Below are 22,478 nucleotides of genomic sequence, written 5' to 3'. Positions count from 1 at the left end.
TCAAAGTCAATATATACTTCCTCAAGTAAGGAGACCAGAACTGCACACAGTACTCCTGGTGCAGCATCACCAGTACCCTGTACAGTTGCAGCATAACCTCCCTGCTCTTAATTTCAATCCCACTAACAATGAAGGCCAACATTCCATTTGCCTTCTTGATAGCCTGCTGCACCTGCAAAGCAATCTTTTGTGATTCATGCACATTTACGTTCGTAAATAATAGCATGCTGCATTGAGGGAAAATAGGGTGAGGGATCAGTGGTTACTATGTGAAATAAAAGGTGGTCTTTAAAGATGATATTGAAATCACATCTGTATAAGAAAGGATCTAGTGCTTTCCTGGACGAATAAACTCTTCTCTACTTTGATTAATCATGCGAAGACTTTTTTGGACCCAGAGAGTCTCCCTGAGGGAATAAGATGATTACGTATGACATTTCTACAGAATGGCTACAAGGTGAAGGAAATCAATTGGGCCGTCGCCACCAACTGTTTTCCTTATATTTCCATGGTTTCTGGAAGGATCGTCAGAATCCTGTCGAAATACCAGATGCGTACCATCCACAAACCCGTAAGCAAGCTGAAATCACAGCTTATACAGGTCAAAGGCAACTGGGACTCGGGTTGGCTGGCGTTTACAGGATTCCCTGTGGATGTTTTAATTATTGAAGTCTGTCACAAGCCTTGTGGCTCATCAGGCCGGTGCTTATCCCAGTTTCTGTGGCTTGAAGCAACTGAGAGTATGAGACTCCCCTGCCCCCCCCCCCGGATAGGACGCCAGTCTATCGCGAGGTTAACTCCCAGCATTTTTGCTGGTACCCATTCGCAGCTGGGTAGACTGGGGCATTGTGTGGTTAAGTGTTTTGCTCAAGGACACACGCTGCCTTGGCCAAGGCTCAAACCCACGACCTTCAGATTGCTAGTCCAACGCCCTAACCACTTGACCACGCGCCACACCCTGTGAATGTAGAACAGCTTATATTGGCCAGACCGGACGTACGGTGGAAACCTGTATTAAGGGGCATAGGAGATGCCTAGAGAAGTCGGTGGTAGCAAAACACTGCATTTGGAATGGCCATAAAATTGATGACACAAAATTACTATGGTGTACCAATGGCTTTTGGGACTGCCTGCCGAAGGAAACACTGAAAGGAAACTAGGGGAAAAGAATTCTGACAAAGACATTCTAAGTAAGAACTGGAATTCGATTGTAAACAAGGTGGGAGAGCGGAAACCTGACTGGATGAGGACTAACCAATCATGGGGTTATAAATATCACCAGACTAGACATGCCCAGGCATCATCCTTGAAGAAGATAGCAGAGTTTGTCATTAAAATGTTGATTATAATCGATAACACGAGGAAATCTGCAGATGCTGGAAATTCAAGCAACACACACAAAAAATGCTGGTGAACGCAGCAGGCCAGGCAGCATCTATAGGAAGAGGTACAGTCAACGTTTCGGGCTGAGACCCTTCGTCAGGACTAACTGAAAGAAGTCAGATGCTGCCTGGCCTGCTGCGTTCACCAGCATTTTTTTGTGTGTGTTGATTATAATTGATACCTGAACCCAACTGGAAACCCAAGAAGAGTCTATTCATCGCATCTGCAGTTAAAAACTTTAAATTTGACAGAAGAAACAAATGCCTGGTGTATCCATATACAACAAAGTGTGTGAATCAATTCAGATTTCATGTTGACATAAAATTGAACTATTCAAAAAAGGAACATGCTAGCTCTGCACTTAATCCTTTTTCATAAGATCCTATCATATCATTGATAATTGCAGAGACTAAGCTCAGGACAAGAAATGAATTTGCATGCTAATAGCAGATTATCTTCACTATCTGTCTGCAATTTTAATGTGTTGGACATATCAAAGGGTCTGTTTCTTTCAGTTACGTTGTTAGAAATCGATACTTCTTGGTTCTATTTTTGCATGGTTGAATAATTTAGTTACCTTAATGTCCCTTTTAAAATGATTCATGCAGAGATGGTGAAGCTTTAGTTCCATTTGATAATGATTGTCGTGTTTTGATTTGCACGATGAGGTGCAGTGACCCAAACAGCCATTGTTCACAGGTAAACTCAGCAAGACATTGGTTCGCTTGAGATTTAATGTCATTGCCTCATCTTCAATATTCAAGAGCTCACCATTGAATGAAGACTGTGTATTCCTCAGCAACTGGTTAATAGCCCAATGCTGCATTTACAAGGCACAACTCTGAAGTGATGGAATATTTACCTGGATGAGGGAACTTCCAGCAATATTTCAGAAGCAAAGTACCCTGTTTAATCCCATCCACCACCCTAAATGTCCATTGCTTCCACTCCTGTACTGTGGCTACATGTTTACTCCATACAAACTGTGTGACAATTTTTAGCCTATACTACTCCAACAGCAGCTCACCAATCCTCTACAACCAACAAAGGCAAAAGCAGGCAACAACAACACCGTGTCTCATGCCCCTTTCTAGAGTAAAACTATTAAATAAATATCCATTGATTTTAATCCTAGCAGTAGGATTGTCGTATAGCACCTGTATAGTTTTAATAATTGTGTCATGTAGACCAAATCTGTGTAAAACTCTGTAAAGAAAATTCCAATTAACCGAATCAAATGCCTTTCAGCGTCCACGTTTATCACTATTGCTTCAATTTCATTTTTTTTATATGATCCATAATGTAAAGTGTCCTTCATATATTGTCTTGTGTTTGGCATTGTTGTATAAAACCTGTCTGATCATTATGTATCAGTGTGGGTAGAAATTCTTCTAATCGTTTGGCCATGATGGAGGTAAATATTCTGTAATCCACATTAAGAACAGATATTGGTCTAAATGACCCACATTCCATTTTATCGCCTTCTTTTGGTATAGCTGAGATTATCACCTCCTTCCAGCTGGGTGGCATTTGCGCCTTTCTTAGAGCCCAGTTCAGTGTGAGGAATAAAACAAGAATTAACTCACTTCCAAATTCTTTATACCACTCTGCCATATATCCATGTGATCCTGGTGACTTGCTTAATTTAAGCCTACTAATTGCAGTTTTTAGTTCAGCTTCAGTCATGTCAGCAGTCATCATTCTATTTTGTTCTTTGCTTAAAGTGGGTAACTCTAAAGAATTCAGGAAGGTGTCAATTTAGGTTATGCTTCCCCCGGAACTTTAGAATATAGAGTTTTGTGAAACATTTCAAAAGCTTCTTGAATTTCACTTAGTTTATTTTTTATCACCTTTGTTCTTGGATCCCTAATTCTATGAATTGTATTTTCTGCTATCTTTTGTTTTTCAGTTTCCACGCCAGGATTTTCATTGATTTAGATCCACTTTCATCGTGTCTCTGTTTCAGAAACATTAATTTTTTTTCTAATTTCTTGTGTAGCCAAACTATTAATTTCATTCCTAATTTTTAAAATTTCTTCTAGTGTATCCTGTGCTAAACTCAATTTATGTTTTTTTTCTTGTATGAAGATACCGCTATAATTTTCCCTTTTAAGACAGCCTTCAGAGTATCCCATAGAATGGGAGGTGAAACCTCTCCGTTATCATTGAATTCTAAGTAAAGACCAATTTCTTTTTTAATTTGTTCCTTAAAATAGGGATCGTTGAGTAGACTTGAATTTAGTTTCCAAATAGTATTCTTTGGTTGCAAGTCAAAATCAACAGATAAATATATAGGTGCATGGTCACTTACATCTATTGTCCCAATTCCACAGGTGATTATTTTATCTTTATCTTTTCCAAATGTTATGAAATAGTCTATTCTTGTATATATGGAATGGAGGGGTAGAATAATGAGTGTAATCCCTTCTGTTGGGGAAGAGGTCTCTCCATATATCAATTAGACCAACATCCTCAAAAAGAGTGTTAACTTTCTTATGTAAGGACTTTGTTTCATACGTTTTTCTATTGGAAGAGTCTAACTTTGGTTGTAATTGTAAATTTAAGTCTCCCCCATAGTAATTTTCTGGAAGAAACTAATATCACTTCCTGGGGGTGCATATATATTTAATAGAGTAACTGGATTTCCGTCTATATTCCCCCTTACCAGAATATATCTTCCTTCCTTATCTTCCATTTAGAATACTTTTTCAAAATTTAGCTTGCTTGAGATGAGAATAGCAACTCCTCTTCTATGTCCTGATTTATATGAAGAGAAAAACAAATTAGTGAAGCCCGTTCTCTTTAATTTTCCATGCTCACTATCACTTAAGTGAGTTTCCTGTAAATATACTACATGGGCTTGTTCTTTTTTCATTTTTGATAGAATTTTACTATGTTTGATTGGATTTAACAGCCCATTGACATTACAAGAAATGAATTTTACTTTGTCCTTAGCCATGTGTATTTATCTGTTAGTATATCATTGAAATTTGCAGAATATAACTTAATCGATCTACTCCCTGAACAAATAAGAGCCAAGAAACACAAATAATTTAAAAAAAGGTAACAAAGGTGTGATTCCAAGGCTGGGGTCTCTAGATGACCCTGGGTTGAGCTAGAAGAAACGTCTAGCTGTGGGGGATAGTCCCTCCTACCTGTGAGTTGAGGGCACCTGCTGCAGTACCTTTAAAAGTAAGTAAAAAAATCTATGTCCATTACACATAATTTCCCTGTGGATTCCTCCCATGTATACTCATTTAGGTGGGAAAAAAGGAGTGAATGAATGAATTTTTAAAAATTGAGTAATATAAAATCCGCATTATAATACGTATTTCTCGAGATAGGTATATCACTGTCTATTTTTGCTTCCATTTAGTTTATCAGCACTTTTAAAGCCAAACCTTATGGCTCTTCTGGAGGAGGTGAGGACTGTCTTCGGAGAACTCACAGTCTCTTCCTAATATCCTTCTCTCGTCCTCCTCCCGTCCCCTGCTTTCTCAGTTCTCTTACTATTTCCCAAGCAGATTGGGATAACTGCTCAGCTAGGCTTTCCCTCGGTCTGACCACGCTAATGGGCAGCCCTCTTCTTCATGTCTGTTGTTGCCTCTTCCACCGTCTGATATAGCTGTATCCCTCCTTCGTAAAACACCCTCAATTTAGCAGGGTATGGGGTTTGGAATTTAATCCTTTCTTGCTTTAATATTCGTTTCACTTCGGAATATTCCTTCCGTTTCTCTAGAACCACTGGGGGGGGTGTAATCTTGATCGAAGTATATTAACTTCCCGTTCCAAAACACCCAGGCCCTTTGTAGAATCTCTGCCTTGCTCTTAAATCGAAGGAATCTAAGTACTATTGAGCGCAGCTTACTTTCTCTGTTTTCGGAAGGCCTCGGGACGAGCGCACGTTACGCCCTCCACAGTCTTCAATCTCCACAGTCGGGGGAATCTCCAGCGCGTCCCACAGCAACTTTTCTACAAACTTCATCATCGACAACCCCTCCGCTCCTTCGGGAACATTATAAATCCTGATATTTTTCCGTTGCGATCTTCCCTCCTGGTCAAGCAATTTACTTTCCTGTTGATTTAATATTTTTATCGTCTTACTTAGTATCTGTTCCACGTTTTGCACGCGATCTTCCACCTTCTCAATTTGTGTCTCTGCCATCGCTATTTTCTGATTGACGTTGGTGAGCTCTGACTTTATATCATTTAGTTGCTGTTTTATATCTTTTTGGACTTCCCTTATCGCTTCCAAAATCCTTATCATATTTGCCGCTTCGCCTGAACAAGGCCCAGCGTCAGCTTTGTCACCATGCTCACATGTAGGAGAGCCGCTCGTTGTACCTCTCTCTTCATAGGCTCCGCAGTGATGCTTTTTTTTATCTCCATTCTTTTTCCCCATTCTTGCCCCCCTTATCAATTCAGATATTTTTGAAAGATCTTATATTTGATGGGTTAAAATATGCGTTTTTCCGGAGGAGCTATTGATTTAAGTTTCCATTCTGGACGATGACGTCACCGGAACCGATCCCTGCTTTCTCAACATTACCTGTCCCTCCAATTATCTTTGTATTGTCTGCAATTTTGGTCACAAAGCTGTCAGTGGTGTCATTCAAATCATTGACATACAACATGAAAATAAACAGCCCCAGTTCCAACCCCTGCGGAACACCACTAATCACCACCAGCCAACAAGAATTGACCCCTTTTATTCTGACACTTTGCTTCCTATCTTATATCCATGCTAATATCTTTCCTGTAATGCCATAGGCTCTTGTTAAGCAGCCTTCTATGCGGCACATTGTCAAAGGTCTAATGAAAATCCAAATAAATAGCATCCACTGACTCTCCTTTTCCTACCCTGCCTGTTATTTCTTGAAAGAATTCCAATAGTTTTGTCAGGCAAGATTTCCCCTTAAAGACATTGTGCTGATTGTTGTCTACTTTATCATGTGCCTCCAAGTATCCCAATACCTTGTCCTTAATAAAGGACTCCAACTTCTTCCTAACTACTGAGGTCAGGCTAACTGGCCTATAATTTCTTTTCTTCTGCCTCCCTCCTTTTTTTTGCAGAGAGGAACGACATTTGCAATTTTCCAGTCCTCCAAAACCATTCCAGAATCTAGTGATTCTCAAAAGATGATTACTAATACCTCTATAATCTCGTCAGCTACCTATTTCAGAATCATGGGGTATAGTCTATCTAGTCCAGTTAACGCATCTACATTCAGACCTTTCAGCTTCTCAAGCACCTTCTCTTTCGTAATAGCAACTATATTCACTTCTGTCCCCTGACCACCTCAAATTTGTAGCATTCTGCTAGTGTCTTCCACAGTGAAGACTGATGCAAATACTTAGTAAGTTCACCTGCCATTTCTTTGTTCCTTATTGCTACCTCTCCTGCGTCATTTTCTAGCAGGTCCAGTATCCACTCTTTTACTCTATATATTTGAAAAATACCTTTGGTATCCCCTTTGATATTATTGACTGGCTTACCTTCATATTTCATCTTTTCTCTCCTTATGGTATTTTCAGTTGCTTTCTTTTGATTTTTAAAAGCTTCCCACTAATCTTTGCCATATTATTCACCCCTTCTTTTGCTTTTATGCTGTCTTTCATTTCTCTTGTCAGCCACGGTTGCCTCATCCTCCCTTTAGTCTTTGGGATGTATCTATCCTGTGCTTTCCAAATTGCTAAGAACTCTAGCCATTGCTGTTTCTTCATTTATTCACTGTCAATACCACCAAGCAAATAATATTGCAGGGAAAATGTAAATACTGGAAATGTGCAATAAAATTTTGCAATGGTTATGCATTGTACAATGCTTCTGAACTTCATGTCATTGAGTCAGTGTGAAGAATGTGCCTTTACTTCCCAGAGGACAGATTTATCCCCATATTGTTTAATCATTTTCCCAGTTACTGAAAGTAAATCCTTCTGCATGTTTGACCCAGCTTTTGTTTGTTTATTGATGAACTGATTCGGTGTATACATAACTGTTCCTGCATTCTGTTATTGTACACTCTCATTTATGGTCATGTTCACAAGCCACACTGGTCATTGTATTTTCTTCCTACCTGGAGTTCACATTGTCTGTAACATCTTTTAAATCTTCTAAATATTTTGAACAGGACTTAAAGCTATTTTAATCTGAGTTTTCAATTTCAAACATCTCAAGAATAAAAGCTGTGATCTTTGTTTCATAGTATTCCATGGGTACCACAACATGGAACTTCTGTAAGGGCTGTGCTGAAGTTACTGGAATAGCAAAACCCACTCTTGGTGTATACATTGACATGTGTTAACCTGGTCAAACTTGTATACCAGTCATTTTGGCCTATGGGAATTGCTATTTTAGATGATCTGCTAATGAGGGAGGGGAAAAAATAAGATGCAAGTGGATCATGTCCTTTCTTAATGTGATGGACATGACTACATTTGAAACAGATTTTGTGCAGAAATTGTATATTTAAAGCAAGAGAAACAAGCCTTTGCTGTATCTGCAGTGGAACCCTTGTTAAATTAATTAGCTTCATTAAATAGTACCTTTGTGCACCTAAATTGTGTGTTGTTTTCACCAAATTCAACAGCACTGTATAATTAACTGCTCATTCCTTTTGCAGGAGGCTGCCACTTTTGCTAGAGAGCAAGGCTTTGAGGTGAGTTGACCCTCAATTGCACATTAAACAGATCCTAAAGGATTTTGCTGATAATGAAGTTCTCTGGACAGTGATTGATGCACTATTATACTCTCCAGTCCTTGCCGTTGTTACTATGGTTACCTGGCAGACATTCTACTTCTTTGTTCTGCCAGGATGATGTATGACACACTGTGCTTGGGCCTGCATCCAGCATCTCCTACACATGTTATTCATTGGCTTTTGAAAAGGCTCCTGGGAAGTTAAGAGGTTGGATACTGGTTAAGGCTTCCTGTGCAGATAAGGTGTCTGTCATTTCAACTACTAAATAGCAACATCTTCCGCTTTATTTTATTGTGTGAATGTTCTTTTGCTGAGAGCAATTTGCACTCTAGTGGAAGGAATTTAACACTAATGACTCACTTGCTATTTAATGGAAACCTGAATGGCTTGGAGTAGTTTGTGATGGCAAACATAAAAGAACATTAAAGACTCACTGGCTTAAGGTGAAACTGGTTTATTTTTGATTTTAGTACAAAGTCATTCAAGGGAAAGAATTAGGACTGATCTTATTTTGCATATTAGTCTGTACAACTGATTCAGCCAGACAGCTCAACACATGAAGCAATACATTGGATAAGAATACAAGATAACAATAAAAGTATCAGCAACTCCATGATAAATTGCTTTTTGCCACTGATTGAGAAGACCCAGGCAAGAGTAGAGAATAACTAGAAATTTGCCATTGACAAACCTGAACTGCAAGAGGGCATTGATTTTATTTGTAGTATCAAATCATGACTAAATATATCACTTTTTTCACATTTTTATAAAATCTAAGTCTTACAGTCTACATACTAGGTTATATTTAATAAAATGCCACTTCATTGCCCTAAATTTGAGCTTAATTATGAACATATGTATCTGGGAAATTTGTATAAATTTATTATGCATTGGTCCCTTTCTGTACTACTCCCTTTGGGAGTACATAAAGTGTGCTGAGTAATATTCAAAGTAATGTAAAATTTGTTTTATTATTAAGTAAGAAGTTGTATTCCTTAATTGCAACATTTTATTACTTCACTTTTGCTCTTTCATTGATAAAAATCTAAAGTTTTGTCTGCATCTCAGTCACTAGGACTTCTGTTTCAGTTTAGTTTGAGTTAGAGATTGAGAATGAGGATTAGAAAGGTTCTTCCTGTTGATAGGGGAAAGTGCCACCTCACCTCAAAGATAATGGTATGGGTTTGGTGAGATTAGCAATTTAGGAACTTGTTCTTATTTTAACCTGCATTGTCTGTTAAGGCCTTGAAGGTGGAAGAGGCAAGTAAGACAAATCACATATTTATCAGTTAATCTATGGCATCTTAATAATTAAGTAACCTGTGGCATCTGGTGTTAGAAGTTCTGCTATTAAATTAAGCTTACTATCATGTACACATGCATGGTGAGGTACAGGCAATGTAAAACTTGCAGTAGCCATCGTTACAGTCACATACGTACAGACAACACACAATATAAACTATACTGTACAGTATTAAAGAACTCTGCAAAAGCAAAACCTTGGTGCTAAGAAAAGTAGAGCAGTCGGCGTGGAGAGGGTAGAGCAAGTGGCTGTGATAACGTTGTTATAGTCATAATTACTTTAAAATTGGAAGTAAGAAACATAAGAAAAAGAAAAAATGATTGAAACAGGGGTCTTGGCCCAAAACATCAACTGTGCTCTTTTCCATAGATGTTGCCTGGCCTGCTGAATTCCTTACGCATTTTGTGTGTGTTGATTGAAACAGGTACAGCCACATTTCTGAAGAAAACAGAAGACAAAAAATACTCTCTTGAATTTAATGAACTGTTACCACATTAAAAAACATTATCTGTATCAACCAAGTTACACTATGTAGTATATACATTACGAACAACTATAATGTACAGTACGCTGTCTGTGATTCTAATTGAGTGCAAAGGTGCTCAAATAAGATGATTACATGACTCAGCTTGTATTTTGCCAACAGACCGAAGATATTAAAGAAATTGCCAAGAAAGCACAGCGTTTGCCAAAGGTGAACAAAAAGCGACAACGTATCATAGTTTTCACACAAGGAAAAGATGATACTATCGTGGCCACAGGTAAGCTTGATCATAAGAAGTTGATCATTAGTACGGTGGAGAGCATACACAGTCTTGTATGGGGTTGGGAGGGGGGGGGGGCTACTGCACAGGACCGAAAGAAGCTGCAGAGGGTCGTAAATTTAGTCAGCTCCATCTTGGGTACTAGCCTACAAAGTACCCAGGACATCTTCGAGCAGCGGTGTCTCAGAAAGGCAGTGTCCATTATTAAGGACCCCCAGTACCCAGGGCATGCCCTTTTCTCACTGTTACCATCAGATAAGAGGTACAAAAGCCTGAAGGCACACACTCAGCGATTCAGGAACAGCTTCTTCCCCTCTGCCATCCGATTCCTGAATGGACATTGAACCAGTGAACAATACCTCACTTTTTTAACGTATATTATTTCCGTTTTTGCTCTATTTTTAATCTATTCAATATACATATATTGTAATTGATTTACTAATTTATTTATTATTATTTTTCTTCTATATTATGTATTGCATTGAACTGCTGCTGTTAAGTTAACAAACGTCATGAAACATGCTGATGATAATAAACCCAATTCTGATCCCGATTTTGCATCTACTTGTACAGTTGTAGAGCAATCTGTTATATTTTGAGCTAGAATAATACTGAATATGAGATTGGAAAAAGAAAGTATCAAACACAAAAGAGTAACCGCAAGTGATTAACGTTTAAAGAACAGTAATGCCTCAGGAAAAGCATTTATTGTGAATAGAATTGGAATTCTCTTGCTTCAGTTTGTTTTAATTCACAACAGCAAAATGGATGTCCATAATAAAATAGAATTAGAGGTTTTCATTTCCCAAAGGCACCCTTTTAAATCCTCATGATCCTTCATTTTATAGGTAATTCATATATGCATTGGTACAATCATTCTCTTGGCTCAGAGTGTCATGTTAAGTCATTTAATAATGATTAAGGACATACAAATGCTCAGCCCATTGGGCAAATCTCAAAAGAGAGGCCAATTTATTGAGTTTTTTTTACATTTCAGCTTGGATTTCCTTGCCTGCTGGCATCAAACCATTTAATGAACATGTCAAGAAGAGAGTTGTCTTTAATTTAGCGTCCATTGACACCACAGAACCACACAGGGCATAGCTAGCACTCTTATTAAAGTAGTAATTAGGCTCATTGTGCTCTGAACCTCAGAGTATGAATGATCAGAGGATTTTTCAGCCATTCATACTGTAAGATTTTTGTAGCCATGAGCACAAAGCTACAAAAATTACCTCAATTCGTTGTGCAGTTTAACAATTCAAGGCTATTACCTAGATAAGAGTACTTGAATTTTTTTGGTGAATTGTGCAAACCTAATTCTGAAATTATTGGTGTGTGATGTGTTAAGAAATAAAGCTTCATCCATGAAGAGCACAGATATTGTATATTTGATGGAAGTCAGGTCAGTTGTTACTTCCAAAAGATAGAGTGATTCTGTGGACCTATGCATAAGAACATGCAAACCATTATTCTTTCCGCATTACATTAATTGCCTTATTTTATAAAAAAATGTGTTCTTCGTGTGTCATGACCTATGAATTGATTATGACACATATAGATGAACATACTTTTTTATAAACTAAAAAGTGTATGCTGCAGGATGTGTTGAATTAACTATTTGTGCTGGTGCAGTAGAGCGAGCACTGAAATCACAACAGTAAAATGTGCAGTGTACCTGCTCTATGTTACTTCCAACTAACAACCTTGGTTTAAAATAAAACATGGGAGCAGAATTAGGCCATGCAGTCTAATGAGTCTGCTGCACCATTCAATCATGGCTGATTTATTATCTGGCTACTAATCTGCCTTGAGAATTTCTGCAGACTCCCTGCTTCCTCAATGCAACCTACCCCTCCACCGATCTTTGTATCATCCCAAAACTTGGCTACAAAGCCATCGATTCTGTAATCCAAATCATTGAAATATGATGTGAAGCTGTCCCAACATCAAACCCTGCAGAACACCACTAACTAGTCACTGGCAACTAACTAGAAAAGGCCCTCTTTATTGTCACACTTTACCTCCTGCCAGTCAGCCAATCTTATATCCATGCTATAATAACACGGGCTCTTATCTTGTTAAGCAACTTCATGTGTAGCACCTATCAAAGGCCTTTTGAAAATCCAAGTAAACAATATCCTCTGACTCATTTTTGTCTATCCTGCCTGTTATTTCCTCAAAGAATTCCAACAGGCTTGTCAGGCAAAATAGCCCTTTAAGGAAACCATGCTGACTGGCTGCATCACTGCCAGGTATAGAAATATCGATGCCCTTGAATGGAAAATTCCACAAAATGTAGTGAATACGGCTCACTCTATCATGGGTAAAGTCCTCTCCTCCATTCTTGACTCTGCCTCACCTTGGTTCTGCCATTTCGAATCACCTTCCAGTCCTCTCCAGCAGCCAAGCATTGTCTTGTTCCCCGCTTTTGGGCCTAGAACACACCGCCTTGATTCAGCCTGTACACACCGCCTTGATTCAGCCTGTACACACCATGCCATAATCGTTCTGCACATTCAAGTTTCAGTTTACACTGCAAAAATGCCAGTTTGTACAGGTGGTTCAAAAGCTCAACTCCAAAAGGGAAGTTACAGGCTATTGATCATAGTGATAGTTTTTGAGAAAATGTGTGATTAATACAGTAATTAATAGTTGTTTTTGCTGCCAGCAAGTCATTGATTTGCTTCACTAGTGCCATCTTAAACTAGATCTTAAACTTTCCTTTCCTATTGCTTTCTTAGTTGCCTTCGGTTGTTTTTTAAAAGCTTCCCAATCCTCTAGCTTCACATTAATTTTTATTATATTCTATGCCCACTCTTTTGCTATTATGCTGTCTTTGACTTCCCTTGTTAGCCAAAGTTGACTCATCCTCCCTTTAGAATATTTCTTCAATGGGATGTATCTATCCTTCCATCTTCGGAATTGCTCCCAGAAACTCTAGCCATTGCTCCTCTGCCCTCATCCTTGCTTATGTCCCGTGCCAAGCTCCTCTCTCTTGCCTCTGTAATTCCCTTTATTCCACTGTAATACTGATACATCTGATTTTAGATTCTCCCTCTCGAACTGCAGAGTGAATTATATCAGGGTTTCAAAGGTACATTTAATGTCAGGAAAATGTATACAATATAAATCCTGAAATGCTTTTTCTTCGCAACCATCCACAAAAACAGAGGAGTACCCCCAAAGAATGAATAACAGGTAAATGTTAGAACCCCTAAGTCCCCCCCAGCTCCCCTCCCTCCCGCGCGTAAGCGGCAGCAAGCAACAATCCCCCTCCCCCACTGGCAAAAAAAAGCATTGGCACCCACCACTGAACACTGAAGCGTGAGCAAGGCGACAGCAAAGCCACAAACTTGCGGTACTCCAGACTACATTGTTCACCCAGCATTCAACATACTACGGTTTTGGTTTCTTTCTTTCTTTCTCTCTCTCTCTCTCTCTCTCCTCTCTCCTCTCTCCTCTCTCTCTCTTCTCCCCCCCCCCCAAATAAGGGAGAAAGAGGTGTCTCTGTTTCATAGCGAGAGGGGAGACATAACAAACAACTCGCTGGTTTATGATGTTAAAAGTTCATTGCATCGTTTTTTCCGAGCTCTGTGCCCAAAGATCTCAGGTCTCTGGGCACACAGCCTTAGACCTTCCATCTCCCATGACATACCAGTCTTTTGCTCAGACATCGACCTTCGATCCCCCCATCTCCAGAGCCATGGAAACTCGGTCCACCAAAGGTGAGCAGAGCTCTTAGGCCGAGGCCTTGGCGTGCCAAACAACAGCCAGTTGTGAAAACCCAAGAACAGGTCCCATTCCTGCAAAGAACCATAACTGGCGTGTAACTCCAGGTCAGGGTCTTCAAAGGAAACCTGAAAGGGAAAAATGGAGATATTAAAGATGGAAATAGAGCAGTTTCTGAAGCTGCAAGCAAAGGAGCGAACTCGTTTCTGCATACCTCGACACGGTTTTATCCCCCCTTGTTCAATCCCTTCCTACCTATGTTCGTGACACTTCTCACGCTCTTGAACTTTTCGATGATTTTAAGTTCCCTGGCCCCCACCGCTTTATTTTCACCATGAATGTCCAGTCCCTATATACTTCCATCCCCCATCAGGAAGGTCTCAAAGCTCAACGCTTCTTTTTGGATTCCAGACCTAATCAGTTCCCCTCTACCACTACTCTGCTCCGTCTAGCGGAATTAGTCCTTACTCTTAATAATTTCTCCTTTGGCTCCTCCCACTTCCTCCAAACTAAAGGTGTAGCTATGGGCATCCGTATGGGTCCTAGCTATGCCTGCCTTTTTGTTGGCTTTGTGGAACAATCTATGTTCCGTGCCTATTCTGGTATCTGTCCCCCACTGTTCCTTCGCTACATCGACGACTGCATTGGCGCTGCTTCCTGCACGCATGCAGAGCTCGTTGACTTTATTAACTTTGCCTCCAACTTTCACCCTGCCCTCAAGTTTACCTGGTCCATTTTCGACACCTCCCTCCCCTTTCTAGATCTTTCTGTCTCTGTCTCTGGAGACAGCTTATCCACTGATATCTACTATAAACCTACTGACTCTCACAGCTATCTGGACTATTCCTCTTCTCATCCTGTCTCTTGCAAAAACGCCATCCCCTTCTCGCAATTCCTCCGTCTCCGCCGCATCTGCTCTCAGGATGAGGCTTTTCATTCTAGGACGAGGGAGATGTCTTCCTTTTTTAAAGAAAGGGGCTTCCCTTCCTCCACTATCAACTCTGCTGTTAAACGCATCTCCCCCATTTCACGTACATCTGCTCTCACTCCATCCTCCCACCACCCCACTAGGAATAGGGTTCCCCTGGTCCTCACCTACCACACTCCACCAGCCTCCGGGTCCAACATATTATTCTCCGTAACTTCCGCCACCTCCAACGGGATCCCACCACTAAGCACATCTTTCCCTCCGCCCCTCTCTCTACATTCCACAGGGATCGCTCCCTACGCTACTCCCTTGTCCATTCGTCCCCCCCATCCCTCCCCACTGATCTCCCTCCTGGCACTTATCCGTGTAAGCGGAACAAGTGCTTCCTCCCTTACCACCATTCAGTGCCCCAAACAGTCCTTCCAGGTGAGGCAACACTTCACCTGTGAGTCGGCTGGGGTGATATACTGCGTCCGGTGCTCCCGATGTGGCCTTTTATATATTGGCGAGACCTGACGCAGACTGGGAGACCGCTTTGCTGAACACCTACGCTCTGTCCGCCAGAAAAAGCAGGATCTCCCAGTGGCCACACATTTTAATTCCACATCCCATTCCCATTCTGACATGTCTATCCACGGCCTCCTCTACTGTAAAGATGAAGCCACACTCAGGTTGGAGGAACAACACCTTATATTCCGTCTGGGTAGCCTCCAACCTGATGGCATGAACATCGACTTCTCTAACTTCCGCTAATGCCCCACCTCCCCCTCGTACCCCATCTGTTACTTATTTTTATGCACACATTCTTTCTCTCACTCTCCTTTTTCTCCCTCTGTCCCTCTGAATATACCCCTTGCCCATCCTCTGGGTCCCCCCCCCCCCCGACTTTCTTCCCGGACCTCCTGTCCCATGATCCTCTCGTATCCCTTTTGCCTATCACCTGTCCAGCTCTTGGCTCCATCCCTCCCCCTCCTGTCTTCTCCTATCATTTTGGATCTCCCCTCCCCCTCCAACTTTCAAATCCCTTACTCACTCTTCCTTCAATTAGTCCTGACGAAGGGTTTCGGCCTGAAACGTCGACTGCACCTCTTCCTAGAGATGCTGCCTGGCCTGCTGCGTTCACCAGCAACTTTTATGTGTGTTGCTTTAATAAATTTGCATCCCAGTTATCCTTCTTAGGATTGTAGGTGACTTGATTTCACAGGTACTGAGATCAGAGTGGAAACAGCAGGCTCTAGCACAGCTGGAGCACAAGGTGTAGGTGGTGTAGATGGGATGGTGAGGCGGGGTGCAGGATCTGCCATTAATGCAGTGCCTCTGTGTGCTTCTGATACATTCAGGATTCTCAGTGCCATCCTGAATGCTCATTCCCCACTGCTACAGCTTTTGGCCAGGACTAATAGATTGTTTGCGGATAAACTGAAATGAAGCAGCTTTGTGGAGTCCTTGAGAATTTCTCAGTTATAATTGTAATAAACATTAAGATGTATGCAACGACACTACTATGCAAAAGTCTTAAGCACATATATATCCAGTAGCAAAGATGTTGATGACTACACAGTCCAATAAACCAATTGCTCAGAATCAAATTACCTTACGTAGTCTCACAGGGCCGAGAGTGTCTGCACCTGTGCCACCCCCATCCCCAGCCCCTGGCACTCTTTCTCTGCCACCTGCTCCACACCCCTCCTGCAGCGCTCCACCCATGCTATTCCCAACATCATTTGCTCCTGCCAGATTTACAAACTTGCCCTACACTCCGCATTGACAATTATAGTACTGTGCAAAACTTTTAAGCACCCAAGCTTTATATATGTGCCTAAGACCTTTGCACTGTACTGTAATACCATTTTCCCTCCAATTAAATAGTCCTTATGGCATTTGTAATGCATTAGAGGTGTATAGTCATACCTTCTCAGTTCAGAATCAAATTTCTCTTCTGGAATTATATTGCAAAACCAACGAGTTACTTATTGAATTTTCTGTGTTTTGTATCATTGTACAAAGGCAGGACTGTTCTGCCTATAAAAGAGTTAAATAAAAGTAAACATATTAATTTAAGCCATCTTGCACTATTTTGTGTATCAGAGCAGTATTAGCTTTTTAAAATCAGTCTTTGTTATTATTACTATTTTACACCGTAATACTTGGCAGAAATTCACATGTATGCATGATTTGCTTTCCCCACAGCTGATAATGTGACTGCTTATCCTGTCTTGGATATTAAACAAGATGACATTGTCGATACAAATGGAGCTGGTGATGCCTTTGTTGGAGGTAAATATCTCTGTTATTAAGTAAATTCTTGGTAATTCCACATACCACAGACTCTCTCCCTCCCTAATAAGGGAAAAAGATGTCCCCGTTATACAGCGAGAGGGGAGACATAACAAACAACTCGCTGATTTATGATGTTAAAAGTCTGTTGCGTCACTTTTTCGAAACTCTGCTCCCAGAGGGTCAGCCCCAAAAGGGCTTAGGTCTCTGGACACACAGCCCACGGCAGCTAACCTGCTGCTCCCAATGTCCTGTGTTCTCCCATAACACCTCAGTCGGGGGCACTGATCTTGAATCAGCTACAAAAATCCGGCACCCTGAAGGTGTGCTAGTTTTCCAGGCCGTGTGCTTGGGATATCAAAAAGTGCCCGGTCGTGAGGCACTGAGAGTGGGTCCCATTCCCACAAGGAGCCGAAGTCAGAGTGTAACTCTAAATTAGGGTCTTCAAAAGAAAAGGGAAAAAAGAGATATCAAAGATAGAAATGCTGTTTCTGAAGATGCAAGCAAAGGAGTTGCCGTTTAGCGCCATCATCACTTTGCTCTGCCCCTCGGGGGTAAGATTTGTATTTGTATTTAGGAATTGTAAATGACATTAGATTAAGGGGAATCACTGACAATATGTGATACAGCTCTGGTATAAACAGATTTTCTGATTAGAGGGATGAATGGTTGTAAAGTATAACATCAGCCTTTTTATTGGGGGTGGTGAGGAAGAGATTTTGCAGATGCTACAGATCTTGAGCAATGCAAATAAAATGCTGGAGGAACCCAGTAGGTCAGACAGCATCCATGGAGCAGAATAAACAGTTGATATTTTGTGCTGAGACCTTTCATCAGGACTAGAAAGTAAGGGGACAAAAGCCAGAGTAAAATGGTAGGGGAGGGGAAGGAGTACAAGCTGGCAGGTGAGGGGGGAATATGAGTGAGTGGGGGAAGGAGGATGTAGTATAAAGTTGAGAGGGGTAAGTGGAAGAGGTAAAGAGCTAGAGAAGAAGGAACCTGATAGGAGAGGAGAGTGGACCATCGGAGAAAGGGAAGGAGAAGGGGGACCAGAGAGAGGTGATGGCAAGTCATGATGGCGAGGAAAAGGGGTGAGAGGATAGCCAAAATGGGGAATGGGAAAAGAGAAAAGGGGAGAGGTAAAATAGGAAGTGGTTACTAGAAGTTGGAGAAATCAATGTTCGTGCCGTCAGGTTGGAGGTTACTCAGACAGAACAGGAGGTGTTGCTCCTTCAGTCTGCAGTTGGCCTCATCAGCAGTAGAGAAGGCCATGTCAGAAAGGGAATAGGAAATTGAATTGGAATGAGCGCCCACATGGAGATCCTGTCTTGTGCTGGACACTTGAAAGTCCTCATCAAAACGGTCTCCCAATCTTCGTCGGGGTTTGCTGATGTAGAGGAGGCCACACTGGGAGCATTGAATACAATAGGTGACTTCAACAAATTTAGCAGTGAGGGAGGAGATGTAGGGACAAATGTAGCACTTGTCATGGTGACAGAAATGTGTCAGGAGGGAGATGAGTGAGCAGGGACGAGTGGACAAGGGAGTCACCTAGAGAGCGATCCTTGTGGAAAGCGGGGTGGGGTAGTGGTGTGGGGAGGAGATGTGCTTTATGATAGGATCCTGTTGGAGATGGCAGGAGTTATGGAGAATGATGTGCTGGATACGGAGACTCTTGGGGTGGTAGGTAGGGGCAAGGAGAATATCCCTATAACAACAGCGGAAAGATGGGGTGAGGGCAGATGTGCGGGAAAAGCAGAGTGACAGATGAGGGGCCGTATTGATGGTGGTGGAAGGGAAATGCTGTTTTTTGAATAAAAAATAGGACTTCTAGATATTCCAGAATGGAAAGTCACATCCTGAGAACAGATGTGATGGATACAGAGGAACTGTGAGAAGGGAATAGCGTTTTCACAACTGGTAGGTTGGGAAGAGATACAGTCAAGGCTGCTGTGAGAGTCAATGGGTTTGTAACAGGAATGCACCTACACTGAAAAGGAAGAAACTGAAAGAATCAGGGTGTAAGAAAGCTGGGGATATGTAAATTGTTACAACTAGTGACAGGAAACGATGAGGCAAAAAAGAATCCGCAAGAATAGATTATAGAAGAATAATGTGACTGCTTATCCTGTCCTGGATATTAAACAAGATGACATTGTCAATACAAATGAAGCCGATGATGACTTTGTTGGAGGTAAATATCCCTGTTATTAAGTAAATTATAAGTTAAGAATATAACTTTGTGAAAAACTCAAGATTAATTTACAAATTAACTACACATAGAACTCTCTTGAATATATAAACTATTAAGTGATTTATTACATTGGGGACCATTAATAAACAGTGTAAATCTTATCTGTGCTAATTCATTTATTTTGGTTTCCTCCGGGTCCTCTGGTTTCCTCTCACAGTCTAAAAACATACTGGTTGGTAGGTTAATTGGTCATTGTAAATTGTCCCCTGGTTGGGCTAGGTTTAAATCGGGGGTTGCTAGGCAGCATGGCCAGAAGGGCCTGTTCCACGCTGTATCTCAAAAAAGTCATAACCAAAATAAAGAGAAAATGATAAATTTATATAGAACTATGGTTAAACATCATCATCGTGGTTTTCACTGTGTTTGTCAAAGAATTCAAGAAGAGGAGACATTTGTAGAGAGCTCAGTTAGACTCATCTCCGAACTTCAAATGGGAACAATGAACAACATCGATCAGATTGACTTGGATTGTCTTTCTCTGCAGCCAACAGCGGTACAGCTTTTCATGAGTCAGCACATTCCTGCCTTCTGGGCTTGCTCAAGGCAACATTTGAAGTATTACAGACTTTTATGTAATTTTCATATTAACAGGATTTGGAAAGTGCCAGACAATAGAATGAGTGACAGTGAGATCAACTCACATCACCATTGTGGTGATGAATGAGGCACTTGGAGAACTGGTGCAGTAAGCAAACATGAAGTTTATATATTTATCAAATTGTGATTTGAAATATAAATGTAAACTCAACAAAACTCAGAAAACTTAATCTGCATAGGAGAAAATTTCTGAGGAAAAAAAATACACCCAGTATTATGGTTTGGTTTTGTGTGAAATTATCTCTGTTCTCCATTGATCCAATCTTCACAAAATACTGGAGGAACTCAGCAGGCTAGGAAGCATCTATGGAAAAGAGTACAGTTGCATTTCAGGGCAGGACCCTTCATCAGGATTGGAGAAAAAAGATGAGGCGTTAGAATAAAAAGGCCTACCTCGTCTCTTTTTTTCTCCAATCCTGATAAGGGGTCTTGGCACAAAACATCAACTGTACTTTTTACCATAGGTGCTGCCTGACCTGCTGAGTTCCTCCAGCATTTTGTGTGCATTGCTTGAATTTCCAGCATCTGCAGATTTTCTCTTGTTTTTGATCGAATCTTCCCTTGCTTAATGAATATTACTGACTTAAAAATAAGATACAGGGAAACATTGATCCAACTGGTCCATGCTGTCCCAGATGCTCTATCCAAGCTAGTTCCATATGCCCATATTTGGCCCATAACCTTCTAAACCTTTCCAAACCATGTACCTATACAGTGCATTCCAGTTAATTAGGATAAATCCGAACCAGTACATTTTGGCCCAAGTAAGTGGCTACCCCAATCAGCCAAAGTTTCATGGAAATAGTTAGTAAGGTATCAATAAGACAACCTACCATTTAACTGAGTAAAAAATTATGCATTTAAATGAAATACAGAACAAATTAGAACACTACCAATACTACTACAATAGTGTAAAACTGTATTTATTTCTAATAGTTATTGATAGAGGAATTCATCCCGTGTACACTGCTGTGTTCTTTTGATTTACAGTAGATAAACAAAATCAGAATGAACACCTGGATAATGGACTTCCTTCATAAAATTATTTCGATGATTTGTATCCTCAAAATCTTCATTTTCATTGTGACATTTAAGATAATTGTTGGTACCTTCAAATTCTTCATAGTTCCTAAATTGTTGAAGTAAAATTGTTATGTTTTCACTCCCAGCCATTTCTGGCAACTGCAAGCCTGAATGCTTAAAACTGCAATGAGGAAAACAGTTCAAAATTGTCTTATTGCTTATTTCTCACCAACTATCAGTGAATGAGACGGAGCAGATGACAGAGGTTTGTGCAGGGGAACACTTTGCATCCAGTGACCACGATGCTGTTAGTTTCAAAGTAAATTTGGAAAAAGATAGGTCTGGTTCGCAGGTTGACAGTCTAAATTGGAGAAGGACCAATTTTGATGGTATCAGAAATGATCTAGCAAGTGTGGATTGGGAAAGGCTGTTTTCTGGCAAAGGTCTACTTGGTAAGTAGGAGACCTTCAAAAACGAAATTTTGAGAGTACAAACCTTGTGTGCGCCTGTCAGAATAAAAGGTAAAGATAATAAGTGTAGGGAACCTTGGTTTTCAAGAGATACTGAAGCCCTGGATAATGGAAGAGACAAAAGCAGGAACACATGAGGTGCCTATGGAGTATAAGAAATAAATCAGGAAGGCTTAAAGAAAGCATGAAGTTGCTCTAGCAGACAAGATGAAGAAGAATCCTAAGGGATTCTACAGATATGTTAAGAGCAAAAGAATTGCAAGGGACGAAATTGGTCCTCTTGAATGCCAGAATGGTAATCCATGTGTGGAGCCAAAGCAGCTGGGGGAGATCTTAAATGAATTCTTTGCATCTGATTTACTCAGGAGATAGACATGGAGTCTATAGAAATGAGGCAAAGCAGCATCAATTTCATGGACATTGTACAGTAGTGGTCACCAACCTTTTTAAGCCCAAGATCCCCTACCTCGACCTTAGTGAAAGGAAAGATCTACCTACTAAATCGTTTAGAGAAAAAACAGCTCAGATTGTACTTCCAATTTGAGGTCTTTTATTTGAGCTAATTGTATTTGAATTACACAAAATACTTTTGTCAAACTTTCAAATTAATTCAAACAAGAAAACACTAACTAGCATATCAAACAGGTCATAGCTGTCTTTCTTTAAGAATATTACAATACTTCACACCTTTAATTCTAAGTTACATTATTTAATTTTATTTCAGCACAAAAAATAAATGAATAAAAATTGACTGTTGCATTCAGTGTGATGACTAGGGCTGAATACTTTCTGCTAGTTCCCTGAAATTTGGCTGATAACTACAGACAGCCAGTCTGAGACAGTCTGTGAGGTGTCTGTCAGTAAGAGCTCCTGTACTTAGGTTTAATAATTTTCATCTGTGAAAATGCAATTTCACTTAGATAAGTTGACCCGAAGTAGGTACTGACTTTTAGTGCTATAAAACCAACGCGCACACCGTGCATTGCTGGGGCCCCATCAATAGTAATTGCCACCAGTTTATGAATGGGGATGTCATTTTCACAGAC

At 40.5% G+C, this 22,478-nt stretch overlaps 1 protein-coding gene across 6 annotated transcripts in view; it reads left to right on the top strand.

Moving 5' to 3' along the window:
- The window catches only part of LOC140212226 (adenosine kinase-like), a 297,931-nt gene that overhangs the window by 252,297 nt on the left and 23,156 nt on the right, over positions 1–22,478 (top strand). For all 6 annotated transcript variants that reach the window (XM_072282952.1, XM_072282954.1, XM_072282950.1 and 3 more), the window contains 3 exons: positions 8,007–8,042; positions 10,034–10,148; positions 17,002–17,088. In XM_072282952.1, coding sequence (XP_072139053.1) covers positions 8,007–8,042; positions 10,034–10,148; positions 17,002–17,088 — 238 coding nt within the window. The remainder of the gene's footprint in view (positions 1–8,006; positions 8,043–10,033; positions 10,149–17,001; positions 17,089–22,478) is intronic.

This window comes from Mobula birostris, chromosome 18 (genome assembly GCF_030028105.1).
Source record: "Mobula birostris isolate sMobBir1 chromosome 18, sMobBir1.hap1, whole genome shotgun sequence".
Classification (NCBI taxonomy): domain Eukaryota; kingdom Metazoa; phylum Chordata; class Chondrichthyes; order Myliobatiformes; family Myliobatidae; genus Mobula; species Mobula birostris.
The sequence above is the reverse complement of the archived record's forward strand: the minus strand, read 5'-3'. Positions and strand labels throughout refer to the sequence as shown.